Source organism: Cucurbita maxima, unplaced genomic scaffold, assembly GCF_002738345.1.
Source record: "Cucurbita maxima cultivar Rimu unplaced genomic scaffold, Cmax_1.0 Cma_Scf00002, whole genome shotgun sequence".
Lineage (NCBI taxonomy): Eukaryota > Viridiplantae > Streptophyta > Magnoliopsida > Cucurbitales > Cucurbitaceae > Cucurbita > Cucurbita maxima.
The window spans coordinates 5,076,890-5,098,862 of NW_019272018.1; the positions used below are offsets into that span (position 1 = coordinate 5,076,890).

Sequence of the window (21,973 nt, forward strand, 5' to 3'; positions counted from 1 at the left end):
TTATTGTATCATCTTCTACTGCAATCATGATCAAAACCAGCTCTCAATTACAGGAATTGATCTGCTTAGTTTCGTTCTTCTCCTAGTTTTTTAGCACACCCCATGTAGAGCTATCTATCCTATACTAAATGCACTACTCCCGGGCTAGGTCGCACCCTAAGGACATCTTGCGTCATTGAACCGATAACTTAACCATCTGTCGGCTAACCTAACCGAACCAACAATAGGTAGTTAGGAATATTCACACCTTCCGACCTGATCTTAGCAAACTTTATTTCAAAACAATTTCAGTTCGAGTACAAGAGCATCATCATGGGTTAATACCCCGCTTTGCTGTAGATCTTAGATTCGTCTCGTTGCAATCTATTGTTGCTAACAAGCTCTTATTTGGAAGGATTCCACAATCCCTCTATCTTTTTCAACAAAAGTACATAAGATATATCTCCTATAGCAGTATCCAACAAAAGGCTACTCATTTTGTAAACTTTTTGATGTTTTTATGTTGACCTTTGAGAAAGTTGGCTTACCAAGATATATCATGATCTCTTTTCTGGTACAAATCCACAAACTCTGACAAAACGACATACCCTTTTGAGATTAGATTAATAAATTACTTGAAATGGGAAGCAATCTTGTGTTGAACATAAATAAATTTGTAGATAATGGACACAAATGGTTGAGATATAGATATTCCAATGGAGCTTTGAAGTAGGAGCAAATGATATCAAACCACAATGCTCACCCCACTTACAATAACAAAAGCTCACCATTCTTATTGCTTTGTGTGGGAAATCAAAGCAGGTATGTTTCTCCATGATACCAACCTTATGAGTCACTCATAGCTTCAGTTATCATTACTCAGTTTACACCTTTTTGTCTTTCAATCTGAAATTACAGTGTCATGGGCCTCAATATCTTCCATTATTCATCACTTCAATTATCATATCTTATACTCTTCGACCATAACGTTCAAAAGAACAAAGTCATTCAGTACAATCTTGTAATTCTACTTTTTCGGTCCTACCTAAAATGTCGATAACATTTTTAAGTTGAAATAGACATGAAACTTTTTTACATTGTCAACTTTTGAACGTCATCAGCCATTAAAGAGTATATGCGACTTATCACGAAACACTTTAGTTTACTTTGTTTGTTTGTTTTTATCTGATATGTAAAATCTCACGTCGGTTGGAGCAGGGAACAAATCATTAAACCTCTCTCTAGTAGACATGTTTGTAAAACAGTGAAGCTAACGGTGATACATAATGGACTAAAGCGGACAATATCAGATAGCGGTGGACTCGAGCTTAGGCTATTACAAATTGCTAGTCGAGATTTTAATAATTATTGAAAAAAATTATTAATAGTATAAAGGCATGATTGTTATGACGAGTAGTTTGATGATTGACTTTAAGTTTCAACGCTAAAATGTTTTTAATCAACAATTTGGATCATTTATTACCAAACAAAATATTGGGCATGATTTTTAATTGTTTATTATTATATTATTGAAATAATATTCAGTAATTAGATTTAGGGCGGCTGTTTAACGGCTACTACCTCCTGAAATTAAAAATGTCAACGAATAATTGTCAACTCTACAGCAGTAACAAATCGCCTCCATTTTTGAGTTTTTATCCACTCCATTCAATCTTTATATTTTGATTAATTCTAATTAGGAAACAAACAAATAATCCAATAAATATATATATATATATATTTTTTTTTTTTTTAAAAAAAGAAAACTACACAAAATTTAAGTTGATGAAACCATGTCCGGAAACAAATGGATCAACAACCACCGTTAATAATTTACATCATCGCCGCCGCGTATAAACCGACGACAAAGAATGCGAGAGATATTCCTTCAAACGCGTCATTTCTTGAGCCACGTCGACCATGGTGGGTCTCATCGACGGCGAGAACTGCGTGCACATCACCCCCATTTCTATAACTTCCACTATCACTTCCCGCCACAGCCTCTTGCAAGGCCTTCGCCCAGTCACCGCCTCCGCCGCCCTGCAGTATCTATCCATGGCGTCGTCGACTAAAGGGTCTAGGCTGTGTGGGTATTGGCTTTTGATCCATTCGTGAAGCCCTGCTCCTTGCTGGAAAGAATGGTCTGTTGGCCGTTTCCCTGTTATGAGTTCTAAAAGAAGTACTCCGTAGCTGAACACGTCCCCCTCTGTTGATGCGCTTTTTCCTAAGCCATATTCTGCGTTTTTGACGGCGGAGAAGATGAGTTTACGCCATAAAAACAACTGTAATTCGTTTAATTAGCGAACTTACCAGGAGCGATGTAACCAACAGATCCACAGAGCAAGCCATGAGTTGAACTGAAGGAAGCCGAATCATTTTGATCTTCTCCACCGCTCACCAATTTGGAAATTCCAAAATCAGTGACCAAAGCTGTCATGTCTGCATCAAGAAGAATGTTGCTCGGTTTAAGATCACAATGCACCACTTTGAGCGGCGAATGATGGTGCAAATACGCCACTCCTTCAGCCACATCGCTGCAAATGCTCACCACTTGAACCAAATCAATCTTACACCAATTGGGTTCTTGTTCTTGTCCCTGCCTTGGATACATATGGCTTTCCAAGCTCCCATTCGACATCAATGGAAGAACTAAAGCCTTGAAATCTGGCCTACTACATGTTGTTATGATCTTCATCAAATTCCTATGTCTTGTTCTTTTCAAAACTTGGCATTCTCTTTTGAAACTCCCTGTGATTTCCCCTGTTGTTCTTATTGGATTCAAAACTTTCACTGCGATTTTGGTGTTGTCTGCTAGAATTCCCTTGTACACATCTCCAAATCTTCCGGACCCAATTAAGCTGGAAGAGCTGAACCCACCAGTGGCTTCCACAAGTTGTCCGTACGAGATTCTTGGGTACTTTCTATCTTTTCTCTCTGCTTCTTCTTCTTCTTCTTCTTCTTCTTCTTCACCTTCTTCCAAATCCCTTTTGTTGAAAACTGCGAAACGTTTCCTCATTTTGGATCTTAGAGCTGCTAATGAAACCCCAATCATGCAGAACACCAAAGCTGCTGATGAAGACATCAAAATTGAGAGGATATGGCGCTTGTGCTTCTCTCTGCATTTTGGTAAGCCTTTGATTGAGCCACACAGATCATTGTTTCCAAGGAACGATGAGATTGTCAGCCATGAAAACACTCCATCGTTTGGGATTCTCCCTGAAAATTTGTTGAAGGAGAAGTTGAGCTGTTTGAGAGTTGAAGATGTTTGAAGACTGTCTGGGATGTTCCCAGTTAACTGATTGAAAGAAACATCAAATGTTCGGAGATACGAGAGTTGCCCAATTGAAATCGGCAAAGGCCCATCAAAGGAATTGCCTGATAGATTGAGGATTTCTAGTGCAATACAGTTTTCAAGCTGAGATGGAATTGAACCTGAGAGATTGTTGGAGGACAAGTCGATTGCAAGGATCATGTCCATTTTGGTGAGCTCCAATGGCAACGGCCCTTGTAAATGATTGCTTGAGAGGTTCAAATACAATTTCAAGCTCCTTAATCCTGCAACTTCACTAGGAATAGCCCCTGAAATTTGGTTGCTAGAAAGGTCCAAAATCTCCAAGTTGATGCATTTTCCCAAGCTTGATGGGATTGTTCCTGAGAGACTGTTTCTGTAAAGAACCAATTCTCTCAACTGGGAAAGATTAGCCAAAGCCTCTGGAATAGAGCCAGAGAGGTTGTTTCTAGACAAATCAAGAAGACCCAAACGAGGAATTTCCCCGAGGGAAGATGGGATTTCACCAGAAAGTGAATTGTTTGAGAGATAAAACCTCTCGAGATTCCTCAATCTGGAAAGCTCAGAAGGAATGGTTCCATTTAGAAGGTTACTAGACAAGTTCAAAAGGGTAAGATTTCTAAGGTTTGAAAGGGAAGGAGGGATCGAGCCATGGATAAGATTTCCTTCCAAATGAAGCTGTGAGAGATTGACATGAAGATCACCGATAATGGAAGGAATCTCTCCACCAAGACGGTTTCCAGCTAACTCAAGCTCTCGAAGCTTTGAAGAATTCATCAAAGAAGCAAAAAAGGGTTGGAGATTTGAGTTACCATCATGGCTAATGAACTCGTTGTCAGACAAGTAAAGGTACTGCAGCAATGGCATTTTGGCAACAACTTCAGAAGGCAACTCCCCGGTGAGCTTATTTGACCCCAAATCCAGCCATTTCAATTGGGCGGAGTTCGAAAGCGCCGCAGGAACCTGTCCCACCAATTTGTTTGACCAAAGCAGGAGATACATCAACTCTGGCAAATGACATTCATTTCTTACAGGGATTTCGCCGCCTAACGAATTGTTCGACAAACCTATATACTTCAAAAACAAATTCGACCCATTACAGAACAGCATCTGAGGAATTTCCCCGTCGAGTTTGTTGCTACCCAGATCGAGAAACTCCAATTTCTGAAGAAATCCGAGCTCTGTGGGGATTTTTCCATGGAGGTGGTTCCATGATAAGCTGAGTTGTTGGAGATTAACAAGAAACCCCAACTCCATTGGGATTGAACCTTGGAACCAGTTTCTAGAGAGGTCGAGAATGGTTAAGGAAGAGAGATAAGAAAGAGATGGAGAAATTGTGCCTTTGAGGGATTTATCGCTGAGATCGAGCTTTTCGATTTCTTGGGTTGAATTGTTGCAGTTAATGCCAGCCCAATTGCAGAAATGAAGCGTTGAAGATGATTCCCAGTCCTTGAGATAGTTCCGTGGGTCAGAAACGATGGCGTTTTTGAACGAAAGCAATGCTGCTTTCTGAGAAGCGCCATCAACAGAGGCTTCTTGTTGAGCAGAAGCTCTGTTTAGTAAGAGAATCGTGAAGAAGTGGAAAAGGAAAGCACAGAATTTGCAGAACTCCATTGTTGAGGATGGAGTTGGAGTTAGAACAGAGGAGAGAGAAGGAGAGAGAAGGAGAGAGAAGGAGGTGGGGGTGTTAATGAAACAGGGGGCATGAACAGAGGCTTTAAGAAGAAGGGTAGCAGAGGAATGTAAATGAGTAATAAAATAGTTAAGATCATATTAGACTCTACAAAGACTTTTCGCAACGAGTTGCGTTTTCATTTTCTTTTCAAATGAATGCTTAACAATAATAAATAAAATGTGATACTACGAGATTTTGACTTGGAATCATATTTTTGTCACGTGATAAAATAGTGATTATATCAATATAATTTTTATTTTTTTCTCCTTATTTGAGAAGAATTATTAATAATTTGTCTTTGAAATTTTAAAGATTAAAAAAGATTAAATTTTAATTTAATCATACAACATTAAAGTTTGATCTTTAATGAAAAATCAAAATAATTAAACAATAATTAAAATACAATATTGTCTAAAGCAACGATATTCGACATAGTTATTAAAAAATAAAAGGAAATTAATTAAGTTAAAATATTTGGTTCCAAAAATATGAAAAAGAGTGTTGTGCCAAACAGGCGTGGAGAGAGGGAGGGAAGGAGGAGGGTTCGTGGCGCGTGTGATGTTTGACTTTGAAATGGACGAATGGGGATTGAGCACGTGAAATTACACACGCCGCGTAGGATAGGTTTAGGGTGTGAATAAATATGGTGGCCGACACGTCAGCAACAGTAGAAAGGGCTACCCCCAAATTTTAAAATTGGAAGTACATAATTAAATAATGATTGAAAAGAAAAGGGGGAAAAAATGGTGATGAAATTAGTGGATTATGTGCTGTTAAGGGAAGATAATTTCTTTTTTATTATTATAATTTAAAAAATAAATAAAAGAAAGGTGGGCTTGGCTTCAATCATGGTGTATTAGTCTTTATTGTCGTCGTAATTGGATAATTGAGATTTAATCATGGAATATTAGTATGGTGTAAATGCAGCTTAAATATTTGAAACCCTATAATACCTTCTCATTTGAAAGTGTTCTTATTGGGTCCCTTTTCGAGAAAATTAATGAACATAAAACAAAAATGTGCTTTATTTTTCAAAGCTCCATAATGTCAACTAATTTTTGCAAGTTGAAGTGTGTGTTCATTTGGATATATTTTAATTTTGATACTAACAAATATGTAAATTTAGAACCAGATTAATTAAATTATCAAAATAAAAATGAAAAAAGGTAGCTACCTAGTAAGCTATGAAGACTAGAATTGTAATTTCAACTAACAAATTTTCAAAAGCTAGTACCCCAAACTCAAAGATAGGAATCATTATTATAATATATATATATATATAAGTGGACCAACAAAATTCAACAAGTTCCATCGGATAGAATTTTTGGTTTGTATTAAATTTTAATAATTAAAAAAAATAGAAGCGTTGAATTTTAGAATTTAAACAGCCGCTAAAACGTCGGCGTTTCGTTAATAATCGTGGAAGGCTTTTATTTTTTTTATTTTTGGTTCAGATCGATAAAATCAGTTTCCTTTGTTAATTACTTATATACCCTTTGAAACAAATGAGAAAGGCTAAGAAATTTGAATATTGCGGCTTTGAATGCAATTTTGTCTGCCAAATCCTGGACTCGCTGAGGCAATGGGAAACAAGTTCGGGAAAGCCGCATTAAACCAAAAATATATTTAAGTTTTTGAGATATTAAAATTAAAATTATAACTTTATACTAGTTTAGGATGATTGTATTATATGTCACGCACACAAATATAAACTAATGTTGGTAAGATTACCCAATACGACTAGATATTTTTGGAACTAAACTGTAAAAAAAATAGAAGTAAAAGTTTAGCAAAATTTAATATATATTTTTTTAACATTATAAATTTTTAAATATTTATAGGCATTTTCTATAATTTAGGCGTAAGGAAATTAACATTTTGATTTAATATTTGTTTAAGGAAGGCTAATATGGGAACTTTGATATGAAAGGGATAGTTGTGATAATGAAACGGCAATGAGGGTACCGTAGGCCCAATCTATGAGAATGTTATTGGGCTATCTTAGGCCCAGAGCGAATGTTCTTGGGCTATCTTAGGCCCGGCCCGAATTTGCTTCTGTTACCTTCCCCTCTCCACTTTATTCAATGGAGGTCTCCCACCTCCAAACTAGCAAACTCCCCTTCTTCAGGAATCAGGGCTCATTCGACGGACCGTCTCCGCCGCTAAGGATCTGAAACCTTTACTGCGGTTCAGGTACTCTTATTGTTTTAGTTAGCTTCTGTCTTCTATGCTTTTGTTGCTTCAGTATGCTTCGAAGGGTGTTTCCGTCGTTTTCTGCACCCGACTGTAAATGAAATTAGGCTGTTTCTCTCATTCATTTGGGCTGTTATGGTTGGAACATCGACTTTGAATGTACTTGAATCTGTTTTATGCGTAAACTTGTGTTTCGGAGGCTACTATTTTTGAGTCTAGGCTCATGATTTTGTGCCGAAATCAACTTAATTGTCTATTCTTCACGTAGATTCGGTTTTTTGTAATTTGAAATGAGTATGTTTGTTTTAAAATGCAAGGATCTTTTTTGGAGGAACCAAATTTGAGACTCCTATACCACGTCGAAATCTCCATAACAATTTACACGGGTTAACCAGTTATAGAATACGACCGTCTTTTGATTCTTGTTTAATGATCCTAACGTGCCATGGGCATCTCTTGATGCAAGGCTGTACTGGTCTATTCTCGTGGTTACGTTATTGAATTAATTTACAAGTAATTCTGGTCAGGATTCAAACTTTAGAATTTCATGAAAATCGTTTATCCAGAATGGAAGTACCACACATTTTGGTTTAGTGTCTTGAAAGATACATCAATTTCTTGTTTATGTTTTTGCAGGTATGGCTTTGCAGGCAAGTGAAATATAGATAGAGAAAGAAAAAAGCTGAAAAGCAACAACAATGGTTGTCTCCAGCGGTATTTCTCATAGTAAGGAAATCAGTATCAGGAGGAGGATTGCTAGCATGTAAGTCTGACGCTGCTGCTCAACTTCTCGTTTTTACTCTTTATGTTTGTTTGAACCTTGTGCGCATACTGTAGCCGCATGTCACTGCTTTATGATACAATTGTCGTATATGGTTGCATTGTGTGTTTGGAATTGGAGAAGCAAAGGTTTACACCTTCCCAGATGCTTGTAGTGAACTAGGTATAAAGAACCAAAAGACAAAAGTGGTGTTATATTTTTTTTACTGCAAAAAGGCCTACATTTAAGGTCTCAAAACTTTCACTGAATGTGTGGAAAATAGATGGGTTTTCTAGTGATGTTTCAATTTGAATTTATTCAATGCTCATGTTATTGAGTTGGTTCTTGTTCTTGGATGGCGTACATGAACATGTATTTAATGTCTGAAGTGTCTTTGGTATTCTTTTTTACAGATTCAACAAGAGAGAAGATGATTTCCCATCCCTGAGAGAGTACAATGATTATCTGGAAGAAGTGGAGGACATGAGTATGCTCTTCCAGTACGGTTACTCTATCTCTTTATCTAGAATCATATTTGACCAGAAAATTTTATATTGCAGCTTTTAACTTGATTGAAGGCATAGATGTTCAAGCTATTGAAGCAAAAATTGCTAGATATCAAGAAGAAAATGCCGAACAAATAATGGTCAACCGAGCTCGCAAGGTATCTAGTTTATTACTTTTATGTATAAATTATTCCTTTATTCTCCTTTTAGCTCCAAATTGAGGACCTTGGCTCTCAATCACTATTTTTTTTTTCTTACTTAAGACATAACTTCCCTTTGAACTTCATGTTTCACTTTTTACTGAAAGGTTAATAAAACTTGTCGAACTATTTGATAGGCTGAAGAATATGCTGCAGCCCTTGCAGCAAGCAAGGGAATTCCCGCACAGACAGACAATGATGTGGTGAGCACATATTTCCTGTTTTTAATTGCTCATACTTTTCTGTCTTCTATCTGTTCCCTTATCTTTTTTTTATTGTTTACTGTTAACAATGTCTTTTGCATCAAATAAAAAGTTCTGCATTGTCTTCTGGATTCATCCTGATTGAAATATTGGAGTGTCATCGAACTTGCTGTCAAGTCTTTAAATAAGTGATGTTTATATGTGCCTGTGCTCACTTTTTGTTTCCTTATCATCTCCAAAAGTTGATGTTTATATGTTTCCATAAGAGTAACAATTCTCAACTCTGTATTTGTTTTCCAAAGGGATAGAACATAGAAGCTAGTAGAATAGTAGTACACGACACTCGATGTTTCTTTAAGAAAGATCTGGAGCAGAGAGTTCGAACAATTCTCCTAATTTTCATTTGATTGTTGTTGCAGGCTGCAGATCAAAGCTTCCAAGCAGGATTAAGCACAGGCACACAAGGTCAGTATGCACCTACATTTGCTGGAGGGCAGCCACGACCTACAGGCCAACCCGTGCCCCTTGGTGGCGGTCTTGACATGCAGGGCTATGGGCTTGACGATGAGGAAATGTTGAGGCTTAGAGCGGAGAGAGGTGGAAGGGCCGGTGGGTGGAGTGTAGAGTTCAGCAGAAAGCGTGCCCTTGAAGAAGCGTTTGGAAGTATTTGGATCTGCTAACTTACTTTTTTACAAAGGCAATCGGATTTTGGCACTCGAGTCCGAATGGTAAACGATTAATTGTGCACATTTAATTCTTATGAAGTATTAACTGGATTATAATATTAATTGTCTGTAGATATACCAGTGGGTAGAGACGAGGTTTGGTGAATGTGACTGGTAAATTACTGGTCTGATATTTAGTTTTTAATTTAAGAATAAAGTTTTATAGTTTGTGGTCAATTGACTGTGAACCTATTTTTACACGTGAAGCATTCTTCTACGCGCCACAAATTCCAGAATTCCCATTCCCCATACTATCCAAAGACCTACAAAGTTAGCTCGCAATTAATTAATCTTCATCTTCATCACCATCTGAAATGTTAAACAAGAACTTTGGAAGCGATGCAATTCGAGGAAGATGTAACATCAAATCTGCAAATGAATCTTTTCTTGACATAGCTGAGGGTTGTATGCTTCCAGAAACATCCTTCGTTTCTTTTGGATGAATCTTAATATGGCTTTCCGAATTCCTTCCATCCCTCAGCTGAATATCCTCTTTGTAATCGAGTCCTTCAACACCGCTGGTTGGAAAACTTTGAACTGCAGGAGGTTCTTTCTGCAATAGGCAGCAGAGAGAATCGACTCTTGACATGAGTGATGCCTCATCAGAAGCTGCTGACAATTGATTGTCACTCAGCAAGTAACGTGTAATTTCATTAAGCATTTCTTGGCATTCGGAACCATCATCAGCAAAAGGTGACTTTGTAAAAGTCATTTGTTCTGAAATATGCTGTCCAATGTGGTTTACGAGGTCACTCATTGACATGGATGGATGAAGCCCCGAAACCTTTATCTGCTCCCAGTTCCTTGCCATGCTGCTAACTTTAGTAATGCTTCTATTTTCTTCCATCTCATGAACTACAGATCGATTGTCATTCACTGGTTGCTCCAAACCATGGATGCTGGCTTGCTCGAACGTCGTAAAACCAGAGGCCGTTGGTTCAAAATATGGAGAACCGAACTCAATCTCTGGTTGTCGGCTTAAGAAGTTTAGGCGTGAGTCACATTGGATGAGCTTTTCAAAATGCTTGTTTAGATACCCTTGAGGGCATTGCAGAAAATGCTGCCTATACACCACAGGTGAAATTGACATAAATTTCCCAAGGCCGAGGAAAAGAAAGCGAGAAGTGAAGATTTACCTCTGCATGCTGGCCTCACCACCCGTAAAGTCAGCTGTTGCCTGCCACAACGTGTGCTTTCTTGGTTGTGGGTTGGTCTCCCTGAAGAAAAGAGGGCGTCTAGCCAGCTGCTCCAACCAAGCACACAAATACATCAATAAATCATCAAACACAAAGTAGCTGAAGGGAAAATCCATAAAGAATGAGGAGTGAATACCACAACATTTAGTGTAGCAGGACCATCATCTGGACAATTCGCTTTTAAAGCCATAATATCTGACCATTGCACCTCTATTTTACTTTTGAGCCCACCCTCGAGGATTTCCCAAACAAGCTTGTGCTTAGCATAGTAACACTTCGCCACCAGATCACCTTCATGCCTTGGCTTATACTGCCATCATAAAATGACAATGAGTCAGCTCACACATCTTTGCAAACCCAAAAGTAGTACCATAGAATTCAATAAAGACCTCCCAACGTCCAATCTTTAAATGTGAGGCTGGGAAGTTTGAAGCCTTTAGTTTCTCAGTGGTACCCGACAAGGTAACGATCTCGGTTTCTTTTTCAACAATGAAGTCAAAAGTTTCGGAGTTTGAATCTCCGGCTGTTGACGTAATCCCCTGTGAGAGTCTCATTTGAATTAGATCCAACAGGGAGGGGCTCTTCCTAAGCGTCAAACCAAGAGGACTCGGCTCATCAACCGGATTATTCTGTGAAGAGGTTGCAGGTAATGTGTTAGGTCCCGAAATTGACTGACAATCCACAGACAAAATCAAGAACTATGCCATAAACTTAGCCAAACAAATCAGAATTTCATTAAACAAATTCAACTCAGAAAAACATATCAGAGGCAGAACAAAACAGAGGAAATACCTTTTGAAAATCAGGCTTGAAGCGCTTGTCCAAGTGATCATAGTGGTGGTGAAAAGAATCATCGCACTCACGCTTCACCGCGAACTTCTCTGGATACAAAGTCATCTTGGGATCCACAAATTGCACCATAGATATTCGAAAACGCAGGAGACGGAAAGAAGAAAGGAGAGAAGTTGAAGAACCCTGGAATTAAATGAGGAGGAGGAGGAGGAGGAGGAAAGCTAAAGTTGGCATCGGCGCTTGGTGGCGAAGGAGACCGATTGTACCAACACGTGCAGAATTTAAACTCCCACGTACAGAGACAAACAAGACCAATAGGATGTGAAGTTACGGAAGTAGTGTTGGTATATTAGAAGAAGTTTGGGGAAGGTAGGGGTATGGATGTAAATTAAGGGTGGCCTTGTCTCTTGATGCGATGATGTGATGGTTGACACGCAAGAGAAATTTGGATTGCGTAAACAAAAAATAACGGCGACGGCTGGTGGCTGGTGGCTGGTGGCTGGTGGCTGGTTTTTTTTTAAGCTTTGTTAGGTAATGGGCGGCCGGAGTTCTTGCCTTTTCTACGTCAACGGCTGACGCGGGAGCTCCATTTATTTATGGTCTCCTCTCCAATCATTTTAGATTCTCTCTTTTTAAGCTCAATAATTACCAAATAATTAGTATCTAACTGCCTCCATTGCTGTTTTAAATTAACCTACCATATTATAAGTCACAAAAAAGTCAAATCCCTGAACAAATAGAATTGCGATATGGTTGACTCGATCATAAAAAAGTCAAATTCCTGAGCAAACAAGAGTGCAATTGCCATCACGCTACAGAGTTAGATTTTTATATGTTGAGATAGAATTGATCAAACAGGTTAGACATATTTGACAAGGACAAAATGATCATCCCAGATCCCCGTGATTTACAGAGGAGATGACTTTGGTCTTATAGCCCGACAAGATTAGCAAAAAGAGACGAGAGGAAGAGAATTAAAAGAAAGCACCATTATGAACTGATGGTATAAACTAGAGAAATAATATTAAAAAACAATCAAACTTATCTCTTTGAGGAGTTCTGGAAAATTGAAAATCATTTGGTTCAATTACAAATGAACTAAGTAGAGCCAAGATCTAATGGGGTGAGGTGATAGCCTCTACTGCGCTTGCCTGTTCACCTTCAGGTATGGCAAAGCACCGATCACATTATCGTAGTCACTTCGGCTAACTGGGTGCTGTGTTGAAACAAAAGCCAATCAAAGACAACACTCAGTAACATAACAACAAGGTATGCGACTGCATGAGCACTATCAATTTGCCTTACACAGCAAGAGCAACACAACAGAATTTTTGTATCGTAAATTTTCCCTATATCAAGGCACTTAGTTCATAATCACAAGATCTTATAAATAAATATGATTGATAAAAGAATTCCTAGGTGAAGCATTTTATTGCTCTAACAGTTCATTAACCATAAGCTACATGATACAAATGCAAAAGATCTATGGGCCTAATGTGTAAGCCTTAAACTTTCACCAAGAAAAAGACAAAAAGTCGGGACGAGGCTGTAACAATCTAGATGGGGTCAAAGTTAAACAAAAGGCTCAAAAGAACTTATTTTTCATGTTTCCATAAACATCTATAGAGTTGGCCTACAACTACAAGAAATCAGTCCGAGAAAATGTCAGCAAATCTCTAAATGGGAATCACTCTGCTTAAAGTTGGAAAAGGGAGAACTATTAAAAGGCTATGAAACAAGAGACCATCCTTTAAATCCTTCTTGCATTCTAGCTACTTTTAATAACAATTTGAAAAGTTTAAAATTAAAATCTACCCGCATGAAAAGAAAAATGCTAGGGAGAAATCAAGTTCTCTTGACCAGTTGGTCATCATTTTATGACCAGTTTAGTTTCCTAAATGAGCTCTCTATGATAGCATTGGGATTGTTGTTTGATTCTGTTAGGAGTCACAAACCTCCACAATAATATGATGTTGTTCACCTTGAACATAAGTTCTCATGATTTTGCTTTTGGTTTTCCTAAAAAGCTTCATACCAATAGAGATAGTGTTCCTTACTTATAAACTCACAATTTTCCTCTTATTTAGTTAACGTGGGACTACTACTCTCAATCATTCTCAACTTATCCAACTGTGACAACAGATTAATAACTTCACATTAGTTCATCCTTCCAAGACAAACTTAATTGCGTTGTGCATGTCATAAGTTAACAATATGACTGGGATAGAATCAACAGAAGAAAGAACTGGGATAGAATCCACAGAAGAAAGAACTTCCAACTTCGGTAAAGATTATTTGTAGAACTGGATTGACAACTTGCATTCAAGAAATGAAGATTGATGGAATAAGGTGTCGAGAAATCATACTCATTGAAAATAGAGCCTGCATAGCCTAAACTTCTTATACATTTATACAAAATTTCTTCCAAAACCAAAATCAAGGGTCCAAGTTTAGAAACGCAGCATTCAGATTCAGAGTCATAAACATAAAAATAATCAGGGAAGACATACCATTTTGGAAAGCCGTAATTTTCTCTTGGTGTTCTTCTTGTACAGCAAATGCTGCTTTCCTGCTCGCCTCCGAACAATTTTCCCCCGACCCGTCACCCTGAATCGCTTTGCCGAAGCCTATCCAGCAACACCAAACAATCAAATCAAAATCAAAAGAAGAAAATTCCAGTAGAAAACAGAGAAAAGAGGCGCTTATTATTTGAAATAATAATATTGGCCCCTTCAGTAAGCGTCTAGAATTGGATATTTTAAATTCAGCCTGCGATTGTCAAATCTTACTGCAAATTCGAACGAAAATAGCAACTAGACACATTAAAGCTATCTAGAAAGACTGAAATTGACTTCAATTAAATCAAAATACAATCAGAATTGAACCATACAAAAATATCCCAAAATACACAGAGAAGAGAGGCATCGAGGAAACCTTGTGGGTTTTCATTTTGTAGCCTTTAGCAGCGACAACAGTCAGGGGAGTAGAAACTTGAGGACGGGGAGAGATTTGACATGACTTCTGAAGGAGAGCAACTCCAACCCCGGAAATGTTATGAGAGGAACTGAGCCGCAACGAGTTCGGCTTGTTGAACGAAGCGAGCCGGATGGAAGTATGAGAGACGTGAAATGATGGCCGAGAGCACAGTGGCGTAAACCTAAGACCAAAGACAGATGCCATCACTGAATCTTCGAACCCTCTGGTCTTTCTTCTTCTTTCTGCCAATCTCTACGAGCCTTAGCCTCGGGCTGCTGTGTGGATAAAGTGAAGCGCTTTTTTTTTATATTTATTTATTGATTTCTTAATATTTATTATGACTCTCTTTCTTTAATTAGTCTCAAGCCATTTTTAATCTTAAATGCGTAAATCATAAACGACTTAATTTACCAATAAAAATTTAAAGAAACATCTTTTTCTTTCTCATCATACTTGGGTTAGCCCACCCTCCAAGTACTAGTAGCTAGACTCGTTTCAAAACAAGAAAGGTAAAATCATTTTTTCGTGCACCCACCTTAGACAAGGTCGATCTCACATCTAAGATAGTCACGAATGTTGCAAGTTCCTAGGGTCGTTCAGGTCAACAGTTGGGAGCTCCGGCATTAAAGTTTTGCACCTTGATCCATCCCCTGAAGCACTAAATTTACACTTGGTAATGCAGCAGCTACATTCAAATTGTGAAGGGATGTGAGTGCGGACCTCTATGTCACACCACTAGAAAAAGGTGTATAAAGGTTCAAAAGCAGTCAAAGGAAAGCCTAGGATCATAGATAGTCCTACTCTTTTATTGTCATAGATAATACAATCCTTTTGTAGTGAAGAGTGGGCATGGAATCCTTTTGCCCAAACTGGATAATGGACAAAGAGGAATTAAATAAAAGCTCTGCCTTATTTAGTTAGGTTTGTAAAAACATATGAGTTCACGCGAATGGAGGAGCGTGATTCTAGGGGCCATTGTTTTGGCAGAGTGACGGAGTCTTCGTCCACTTATTCTATTTGTGTATATTTGGTTTTTCTATTTTTGTAATTAGATTTATTATTTAAACCATTCAACGGATGTAAAATAATATATTGAGTCTTCAGCATTACCAGCGAATCTCTCTCTCTCTCTCCTTTTACTTCCGCTAATTTTTCCTTCGAAGAAACCTTCGGCCAATTTTTTTTTTTTTCGTCGACATCCGATTTGCCAGAGTCAACAAGTGGTATCAGAGCCAGGTTGAAGCGATCGGTAGTATACCATCACAGAGGAGCCAACCTATCAACAAACAAGTTGAATAGCTCAAGTGGTTAGAGCGTCGATCTAATAACACACAGGTCTTAGGTTCGAGTAGAAGAAAATGCAAAGCACAAAAATAAATACATCGTGGGGCCCATCTCAAGCAGGCTCGCTCACTCCTCCACGCCGCCAAGTGCCGGCATCTCCATCACCACCATGGAGAGGCCGTGGCCGACATCGTGATGACGGGCGTCGAGTAGTTGTTGAGCGAGTGATCAGAGAGACAACGACCGCCGTCGTTCAGTACCCGATGTTGACAAGGTCCAACTACAACGAGTGGGCCTTGTTGATGCGTGTTAACCTACAGGCGCAAGGGTTATGGCACGCTGTCGAGCCAGAGGAAGGAGAAACAATCGAGTACCGGGAGGATCGGCTGGCGTTCGCCGCCATATTACGATCTGTGCCCCCAGAGATGCTGGCTTCTCTTTCCACCAAGCGCACCGCACAATCGGCCTGGGAGGGAATCAAATCCCGTCGGGTCGGTGTACAGCGAGTGCGGGAATCCAACATCGAGCAACTGCGAAAGGAGCTCTCGGAGATTCGCTTTAAGGACGGCGAATCCGTCGATGATTTTTCAATGCGGATCACGGGGCTCGCCAACAGCATCACCACCCTCGGTGGTGGCATCAGCGAGACAGAAATCGTGAAGAAGATGTTGCAGGTCGTTCCCGATCACCTCGAGCAAGTCGCGATTTCAATCGAGACATTGCTTGACGTGAACGACCTAACAGTGGAAGAGGTGACCGGAAGACTACGTAACGTCGAGCAGCGGAAGAAGAATATCACTTCAGCTGTTGACAAGGAGGGCCGTCTACTCCTCACGGAGGAGGAATGGCTTGCACGCCTAAAGCTCCGCGACAACACCGGCGAGAGCAACGGGTCCTCCTCCAGCCGCAAAGGCGGTAAGAAGCCATGGATGTCCCACGGGCGCACGCGCGGGAAAGATGAGAATCAAAAGAAGGAGTCGACCAATGGCAGGCCGATCCATTGCTCGAACTGTGGGAAGAGAGGACACCTGGGCAGAAATTGCTGGAGCAAGCTGAGGAATAAGGAGAAGGCCGAAAAGGCCCAGGCCCATGTGGCTCAATCCGAGGAGGACGAGCCAGCTCTCTTCATGGTAACCGCATGCGTCCCCAATTTCGATTCCAACTCCGACGACGATCTTGAACCCAAGAAAGAGCTCCAGTTGGGCCTAGCAAAGCTGGCACCAACTGGGGAGCCAATTCAACTGGAGGAGGAGCGAGTGTTCGCTCAGATCGGCGAAAGGGACGAGCAACACGAGCACCAGCAATGGATCCTTGACACAGGGGCAACAAACCATATGACCGGGGCTAGATCTGCGTTCTCCGAGCTCGACTCGGGGATCCGTGGGACGGTGAAATTCGGCGACGGCTCCGTCGTCGAGATCGAAGGGCGCGGCACCATCCTGTTCGTCAGTAAGGGAGGCGAGCATCGCAAGCTGACCGACGTCTACTTCATCCCGAGGCTCAAGGCTAACCTTGTGAGCCTGGGTCAGCTCGATGAGACAGGCTGCTTCATTTCCATCGAGCGCGGACTACTGAAAATCTGCGATAATCAACGACGGCTGCTCACGCAGGCAAGACGAACCACAAACCGTCTTTACATCCTGGAGTTAGAGATAGACCAACCCGTTAGCCTCTCGGCCAAGACCGAAGAGGTATCTTGGAGGTGGCACGCAAGGTACGGACACTTAAACTTTCCTGCCCTAGAAAAGTTACAGAAGAAGGAGTTGGTGCACGGCTTGCCAGAAATCAAAGGCGTGAACAAGCTGTGCGACGGGTGCCTCATCGGCAAACAGAAGCGCACACCCTTTCCGTCTCGAACAGCCTACCGAGCCGATGAGCCATTGGAGCTTGTACACGGCGATATTTGCGGGCCCATCAAGCCGGCGACCCCAGGCGGTAAGACTCTCTTCCTCCTGTTAGTCGATGACAAAAGCCGCTTCATGTGGCTGACTTTGCTGCAAGCGAAAAGTGAGGCGGCAGAGGCGGTTAAGCGCATTAAAGCGCGAGCGGAGGCCGAATGTGAGAAGAAGATGCGAGTGCTGCGCACAGACCGTGGCGGAGAATTCACCTCGGCAAGTTTCAGTAAGTACTGCGATGAGGTCGGCATACAACGGCACCTAACGGCGCCCTACTCCCCCCAACAGAACGGAGTGGTAGAGCGCCGAAATCAGACCATTGTCGGGACAGCGAGGTCATTGTTGGTGACGGCCGGGATGCCTGGGAGATTCTGGGGAGAGGCAGTAATGACGGCTGTCTATCTCCTCAATCGGTCACCAACCCGAAGCCTCGACGGGAAGACGCCATATGAAGCCTGGTACAACAAAAAACCAACAGTACACCATTTTCGCGTGTTCGGCTGCGTCGCATACATGAAGGTAACACGTCCCCATCTCGCCAAGCTCGATCCCAGGGGGCTGAAGGTCGTCTTCATCGGCTACGAACCCGGGAGCAAGGCGTACAGACTCTATGATCCTGTGGGGGGGCGAGCTCACGTGTCTCGCGACGTCGTCTTCGACGAAAGCACCTTCTGGCAGTGGAATGACGTGATCGAGGCAGACCGTAATCCAAATCAATTCACGGTGGAGTACCTCGTCACTGAGCCTGAAGAAGGAGGAGCCCAGCATCAGGAGACGTCACCGCCGCCAGCAGGTGCACCACATGAACCAGTGGAATTCGCAACACCACGGACTGCGGATTCGACGCTGGATGCCGATCACGATACTGATCTGGAGGCTAGGTACCGGAGGATGGATGACCTAGTGGGAGGAGGTGAACCACCTGGACTAGCAGCGCGCGAGCTCGAGGAAGTGGCCGAACTACATGCCGTCAGTGCAGATGAACCAAACACCTTCGCCGAAGCAGAAAAGAACCCGTGCTGGCGGAAGGCAATGCAGGAGGAGATGACATCCATCACTGAGAACCAGACGTGGAGTCTGGAGGATATGCCACCGGGACACCGAGCCATAGGGCTCAAATGGGTCTTCAAACTGAAGCGCAACGAAAAAGGAGAAGTTGTGAAGCACAAGGCTCGTCTGGTGGCGAAGGGCTACGTCCAGAAGCAAGGAGTGGATTTCGAAGAGGTATTTGCGCCAGTAGCAAGGTTAGAATCCGTTCGTTTCCTGCTGGCAATTGCAGCACATCACTCTTGGGAGGTTCACCATATGGACGTAAAGTCTGCTTTCCTTAACGGAGAGTTGAAGGAGACCGTCTATGTTCGACAACCACCTGGCTTTCTGGATAACGACAACCCTAATAAGGTACTGCGCCTGCACAAAGCACTCTACGGGCTTCGACAAGCCCCACGAGCCTGGAACGCGAAGCTCGACAGTACCCTACTGTCACTGAATTTCAAACGTTGTGCCTCTGAGCATGGCATGTACACGTACGGCCACGGCAAAAAGCGACTGATCGTGGGAGTGTACGTCGACGACCTCATAATCACTGGAGGCGACGTGGGAGTCCTCGGAAGGTTCAAGAAGGAGATGTCGAAAAACTTCGAGATGAGCGATCTCGGTGTGCTCAGCTACTACCTCGGCATCGAAGTGCAACAGAACTCTTCCGGCATCTCCATCTGCCAAAGTGCATACGCGAGAAAGCTGCTGGACACAACTGGGCTTATGGACAGTAATCCTACCAGGACGCCAATGGAGGCCCGACTTCAACTAAGGAAGGCCGGCACTACGACGACAGTCGACTCCACCAATTACCGCAGCATTGTCGGGAGTCTGCGCTATCTGGTAAACTCTCGTCCTGATCTTGCTTATTCTGTTGGATATGTGAGTAGGTTTATGGAAGCACCTAGGGAGGAGCATCTAGTGGCTGTCAAGCGCATCCTGCGCTATGTAGCCGGAACCAGAGACTGGGGCGTAAGATACTGCGCTGGGAGCGAAAAGGAGAAACTCAAACTGGTCGGCTACAGCGATAGTGACATGGCCGGTGACGTTGATGATCGTAAGAGCACCAGCGGAATGATCTACTTTCTCTCAGGCGGCGCGATCTGCTGGCAATCAACAAAACAGAAGGTAGTTGCTTTGTCTTCCTGCGAAGCAGAATACATCGCCGCTTCGATGGCAGCAACTCAAGGGATCTGGCTTGCACGACTAATGGAAGAAATCATCGGGAGAGAAAGCGATCCACCAATGCTATACATAGACAACAAAGCTACGATCTCCCTGATCAAAAATCCAGTTTTGCACGACCGGAGCAAGCACATAGAAATCAGATTCCACTACATTCGAGAATGTGCAGATCGAGGGCTCATCAAAATTGATTTCATCCGAACAGAGGAACAACTTGGAGACATTTTCACCAAATCCCTGGCGCGGGTGAAATTTGAAGAACTACGCTCAAAGATCGGAGTTCAAATAATAAGGTACAGCTTTTAGGAGGAGATTGTTAAATAAAAGCTCTGCCTTATTTAGTTAGGTTTGTAAAAACATATGAGTTCACGCGAATGGAGGAGCGTGATTCTAGGGGCCATTGTTTTGGCAGAGTGACGGAGTCTTCGTCCACTTATTCTATTTGTGTATATTTGGTTTTTCTATTTTTGTAATTAGATTTATTATTTAAACCATTCAACGGATGTAAAATAATATATTGAGTCTTCAGCATTACCAGCGAATCTCTCTCTCTCTCTCCTTTTACTTCCGCTAATTTTTCCTTCGAAGAAACCTTCGGCCAATTTTTTTTTTTTTCGTCGACATCCGATTTGCCAGAGTCAACAAGGAATATTCTAAAAGATTTAACCGGAGAATTCCTACCGCCCAGAGTGTGAAAAAAGATGTGGCTGTAATTAACTTTGCCCGCCATTTATTTCAGATTTTCCATACTCGTCGCATGTGATAGGGAATGCCGATCGCAGATTCAAGTTTTATCTTCACGGGTCTCTCTGCCCTACCTCATCCCCTAATTCTCAGCAACAACAATGCCAGAAAATTCGGGACCACATCGGCAAAACGAACCGGCGATTCCGATTCCATTTCATCGACGCAACTCAAGTTTCCATCGCTCAGAGTTTCAAATCCACTTCTCGCCCGATCTGTCGTCGCGGTACTCGGATTAGGGTTCGTCGATGCAGGGTATGAAAATTTAATTTCGTCTTCGTTTCCACTTGAATTGAAGTTGAATTAGGGCTTGAAATGATCAGGTACAGTGGAGATTGGTCTAGAATTGGAGCCATAACCAAGGAGACTGAAGATTTTTTGAAGATTGGAGCATTCTTGGTGGTTCCGTTCTGCGTATTTCTGATTTTTTCTTTCTCCGAACAGACGGATTCTTCGTGAGTGTACGGACGATGCATCGTGTAGGTTTTATGCATTTTCAATAAAGTTTAAATTATTGTTAGTTTAGTGTTAATTTTTATTATTTATACAATTTCAGTAAATAAATAAATAAAAGCAACACCAAACTAGCATTATGACCAATAATAATTTAATTTTTTTCTTTCAACTCTCTCAAAATTTTATTTCCATTTCCTATAAATCAGATTTTTTTTATCCAATAATAATAATAAAATGATGAAATATGAAAGGTTATCCTAAAATAACACTGCTCTAATATTTAAAATTATATTAGTTTAAATTAATAATTGAGTTTGTTCATGTATAAACAATCAATAATCAAAATTTAAAATTACAAATATCGTATCAACATACCTGAAATAAATTACTTCTAAATTACAATAAGTAAATAAAAAAAATAGAAATATCACATCACCACCAAAACTAACTTGAATTACATTATTGAATGTAAAAACAATGAACGAGAAAATGACCTTATAATATAATGCCGCATTGCTCGAATTTATGGAGAGTCCAAAATGGTAGGTTCTCATAACCCTTTCATTTCCACTTTCTATTTACATAATAATAATACTAATAAATTTAAACACGTGAGAGTGGTACTTATTGTCACGGTCATGCTTGTCCAACTCAAGGATTATTAAACTAAAGGTTTCATTCCAATGTTGAACTAGATATCTACCGACCTCTATTGGGTCGTGAGTGTGCGAGGTGCATGTCCATATGTGCTTGGCCCATGCACCTCGCCTCAACCTAGCCTGGTCCACCCCAATATAGGCTTTCAAACCTCCTCGTGGTTGATTAATCTAAATAATCCTCATTATGTTCCTAATTAGTTTGATTTTACTATCTAAAT

General features: G+C 41.1%; 5 protein-coding genes across 5 annotated transcripts; 2 read left to right on the top strand and 3 right to left on the bottom strand.

The window, feature by feature from the left end:
- Nucleotides 1-1,777: 1,777 nt before the first annotated feature.
- On the bottom strand, nt 1,778-5,011 carry LOC111497984 (putative leucine-rich repeat receptor-like serine/threonine-protein kinase At2g24130). The gene is made up of 2 exons (XM_023149021.1): nt 2,290-5,011; nt 1,778-2,215 (listed from the first exon to the last, which is right to left on the bottom strand). The coding sequence occupies exons 1-2, from the start codon at nt 4,880-4,882 to the stop codon at nt 1,818-1,820; spliced, it is 2,991 nt and encodes a 996-aa protein (XP_023004789.1). The 5' UTR covers nt 4,883-5,011; the 3' UTR covers nt 1,778-1,817.
- A 2,018-nt stretch (nt 5,012-7,029) lies between these two features.
- Nucleotides 7,030-9,661, top strand: LOC111497998 (CDK-activating kinase assembly factor MAT1). Its single transcript, XM_023149045.1, has 6 exons — nt 7,030-7,136; nt 7,773-7,899; nt 8,310-8,383; nt 8,457-8,560; nt 8,740-8,805; nt 9,225-9,661. Exons 2-6 carry the CDS (start codon nt 7,835-7,837, stop codon nt 9,483-9,485), a joined length of 570 nt encoding a protein of 189 aa, XP_023004813.1. The 5' UTR covers nt 7,030-7,136; nt 7,773-7,834; the 3' UTR covers nt 9,486-9,661.
- Nucleotides 9,640-12,382, bottom strand: LOC111497989. Its single transcript, XM_023149033.1, has 5 exons — nt 11,519-12,382; nt 11,116-11,355; nt 10,863-11,036; nt 10,667-10,773; nt 9,640-10,594 (listed from the first exon to the last, which is right to left on the bottom strand). The coding sequence occupies exons 1-5, from the start codon at nt 11,645-11,647 to the stop codon at nt 9,817-9,819; spliced, it is 1,428 nt and encodes a 475-aa protein (XP_023004801.1). The 5' UTR covers nt 11,648-12,382; the 3' UTR covers nt 9,640-9,816.
- A 129-nt stretch (nt 12,383-12,511) lies between these two features.
- LOC111498008 (50S ribosomal protein L35, chloroplastic-like) lies at nt 12,512-14,808 on the bottom strand. Its single transcript, XM_023149055.1, has 3 exons — nt 14,453-14,808; nt 14,029-14,145; nt 12,512-12,734 (listed from the first exon to the last, which is right to left on the bottom strand). The coding sequence occupies exons 1-3, from the start codon at nt 14,696-14,698 to the stop codon at nt 12,657-12,659; spliced, it is 441 nt and encodes a 146-aa protein (XP_023004823.1). The 5' UTR covers nt 14,699-14,808; the 3' UTR covers nt 12,512-12,656.
- Nucleotides 14,809-15,090: 282 nt separating this feature from the next.
- Nucleotides 15,091-21,165, top strand: LOC111498016. Its single transcript, XM_023149068.1, has 3 exons — nt 15,091-15,384; nt 20,540-20,895; nt 20,964-21,165. The coding sequence occupies exons 2-3, from the start codon at nt 20,666-20,668 to the stop codon at nt 21,097-21,099; spliced, it is 366 nt and encodes a 121-aa protein (XP_023004836.1). The 5' UTR covers nt 15,091-15,384; nt 20,540-20,665; the 3' UTR covers nt 21,100-21,165.
- The last annotated feature ends 808 nt before the right edge of the window (nt 21,166-21,973 follow it).

Excerpts from the sequence above, each read along its gene's own strand:
- LOC111497984 (XM_023149021.1), bottom strand. The coding sequence starts at position 4,882 with ATGGAGTTCTGCAAATTCTGTGCTTTCCTTTTCCACTTCTTCACGATT. Across the intron at positions 2,216-2,289 it reads TGTTGGTTACATCGCTCCTG|AATATGGCTTAGGAAAAAGC; the intron begins GTAAGTTCGCTA and ends TCAAAAACGCAG.
- LOC111497998 (XM_023149045.1), top strand. The coding sequence starts at position 7,835 with ATGGTTGTCTCCAGCGGTATTTCTCATAGTAAGGAAATCAGTATCAGG. Across the intron at positions 8,384-8,456 it reads GGAAGAAGTGGAGGACATGA|CTTTTAACTTGATTGAAGGC; the intron begins GTATGCTCTTCC and ends TTTATATTGCAG. Across the intron at positions 8,561-8,739 it reads TGGTCAACCGAGCTCGCAAG|GCTGAAGAATATGCTGCAGC; the intron begins GTATCTAGTTTA and ends ACTATTTGATAG.
- LOC111497989 (XM_023149033.1), bottom strand. The coding sequence starts at position 11,647 with ATGGTGCAATTTGTGGATCCCAAGATGACTTTGTATCCAGAGAAGTTC. Across the intron at positions 11,356-11,518 it reads TCAAGCCTGATTTTCAAAAG|AATAATCCGGTTGATGAGCC; the intron begins GTATTTCCTCTG and ends ACCTCTTCACAG. Across the intron at positions 11,037-11,115 it reads TAAAGATTGGACGTTGGGAG|TATAAGCCAAGGCATGAAGG; the intron begins GTCTTTATTGAA and ends TTATGATGGCAG.
- LOC111498008 (XM_023149055.1), bottom strand. The coding sequence starts at position 14,698 with ATGGCATCTGTCTTTGGTCTTAGGTTTACGCCACTGTGCTCTCGGCCA. Across the intron at positions 14,146-14,452 it reads ACAAAATGAAAACCCACAAG|GCTTCGGCAAAGCGATTCAG; the intron begins GTTTCCTCGATG and ends GTTGCTGGATAG. Across the intron at positions 12,735-14,028 it reads AATTACGGCTTTCCAAAATG|CACCCAGTTAGCCGAAGTGA; the intron begins GTATGTCTTCCC and ends GTTTCAACACAG.
- LOC111498016 (XM_023149068.1), top strand. The coding sequence starts at position 20,666 with ATGCCGATCGCAGATTCAAGTTTTATCTTCACGGGTCTCTCTGCCCTA. Across the intron at positions 20,896-20,963 it reads TTAGGGTTCGTCGATGCAGG|GTACAGTGGAGATTGGTCTA; the intron begins GTATGAAAATTT and ends TGAAATGATCAG.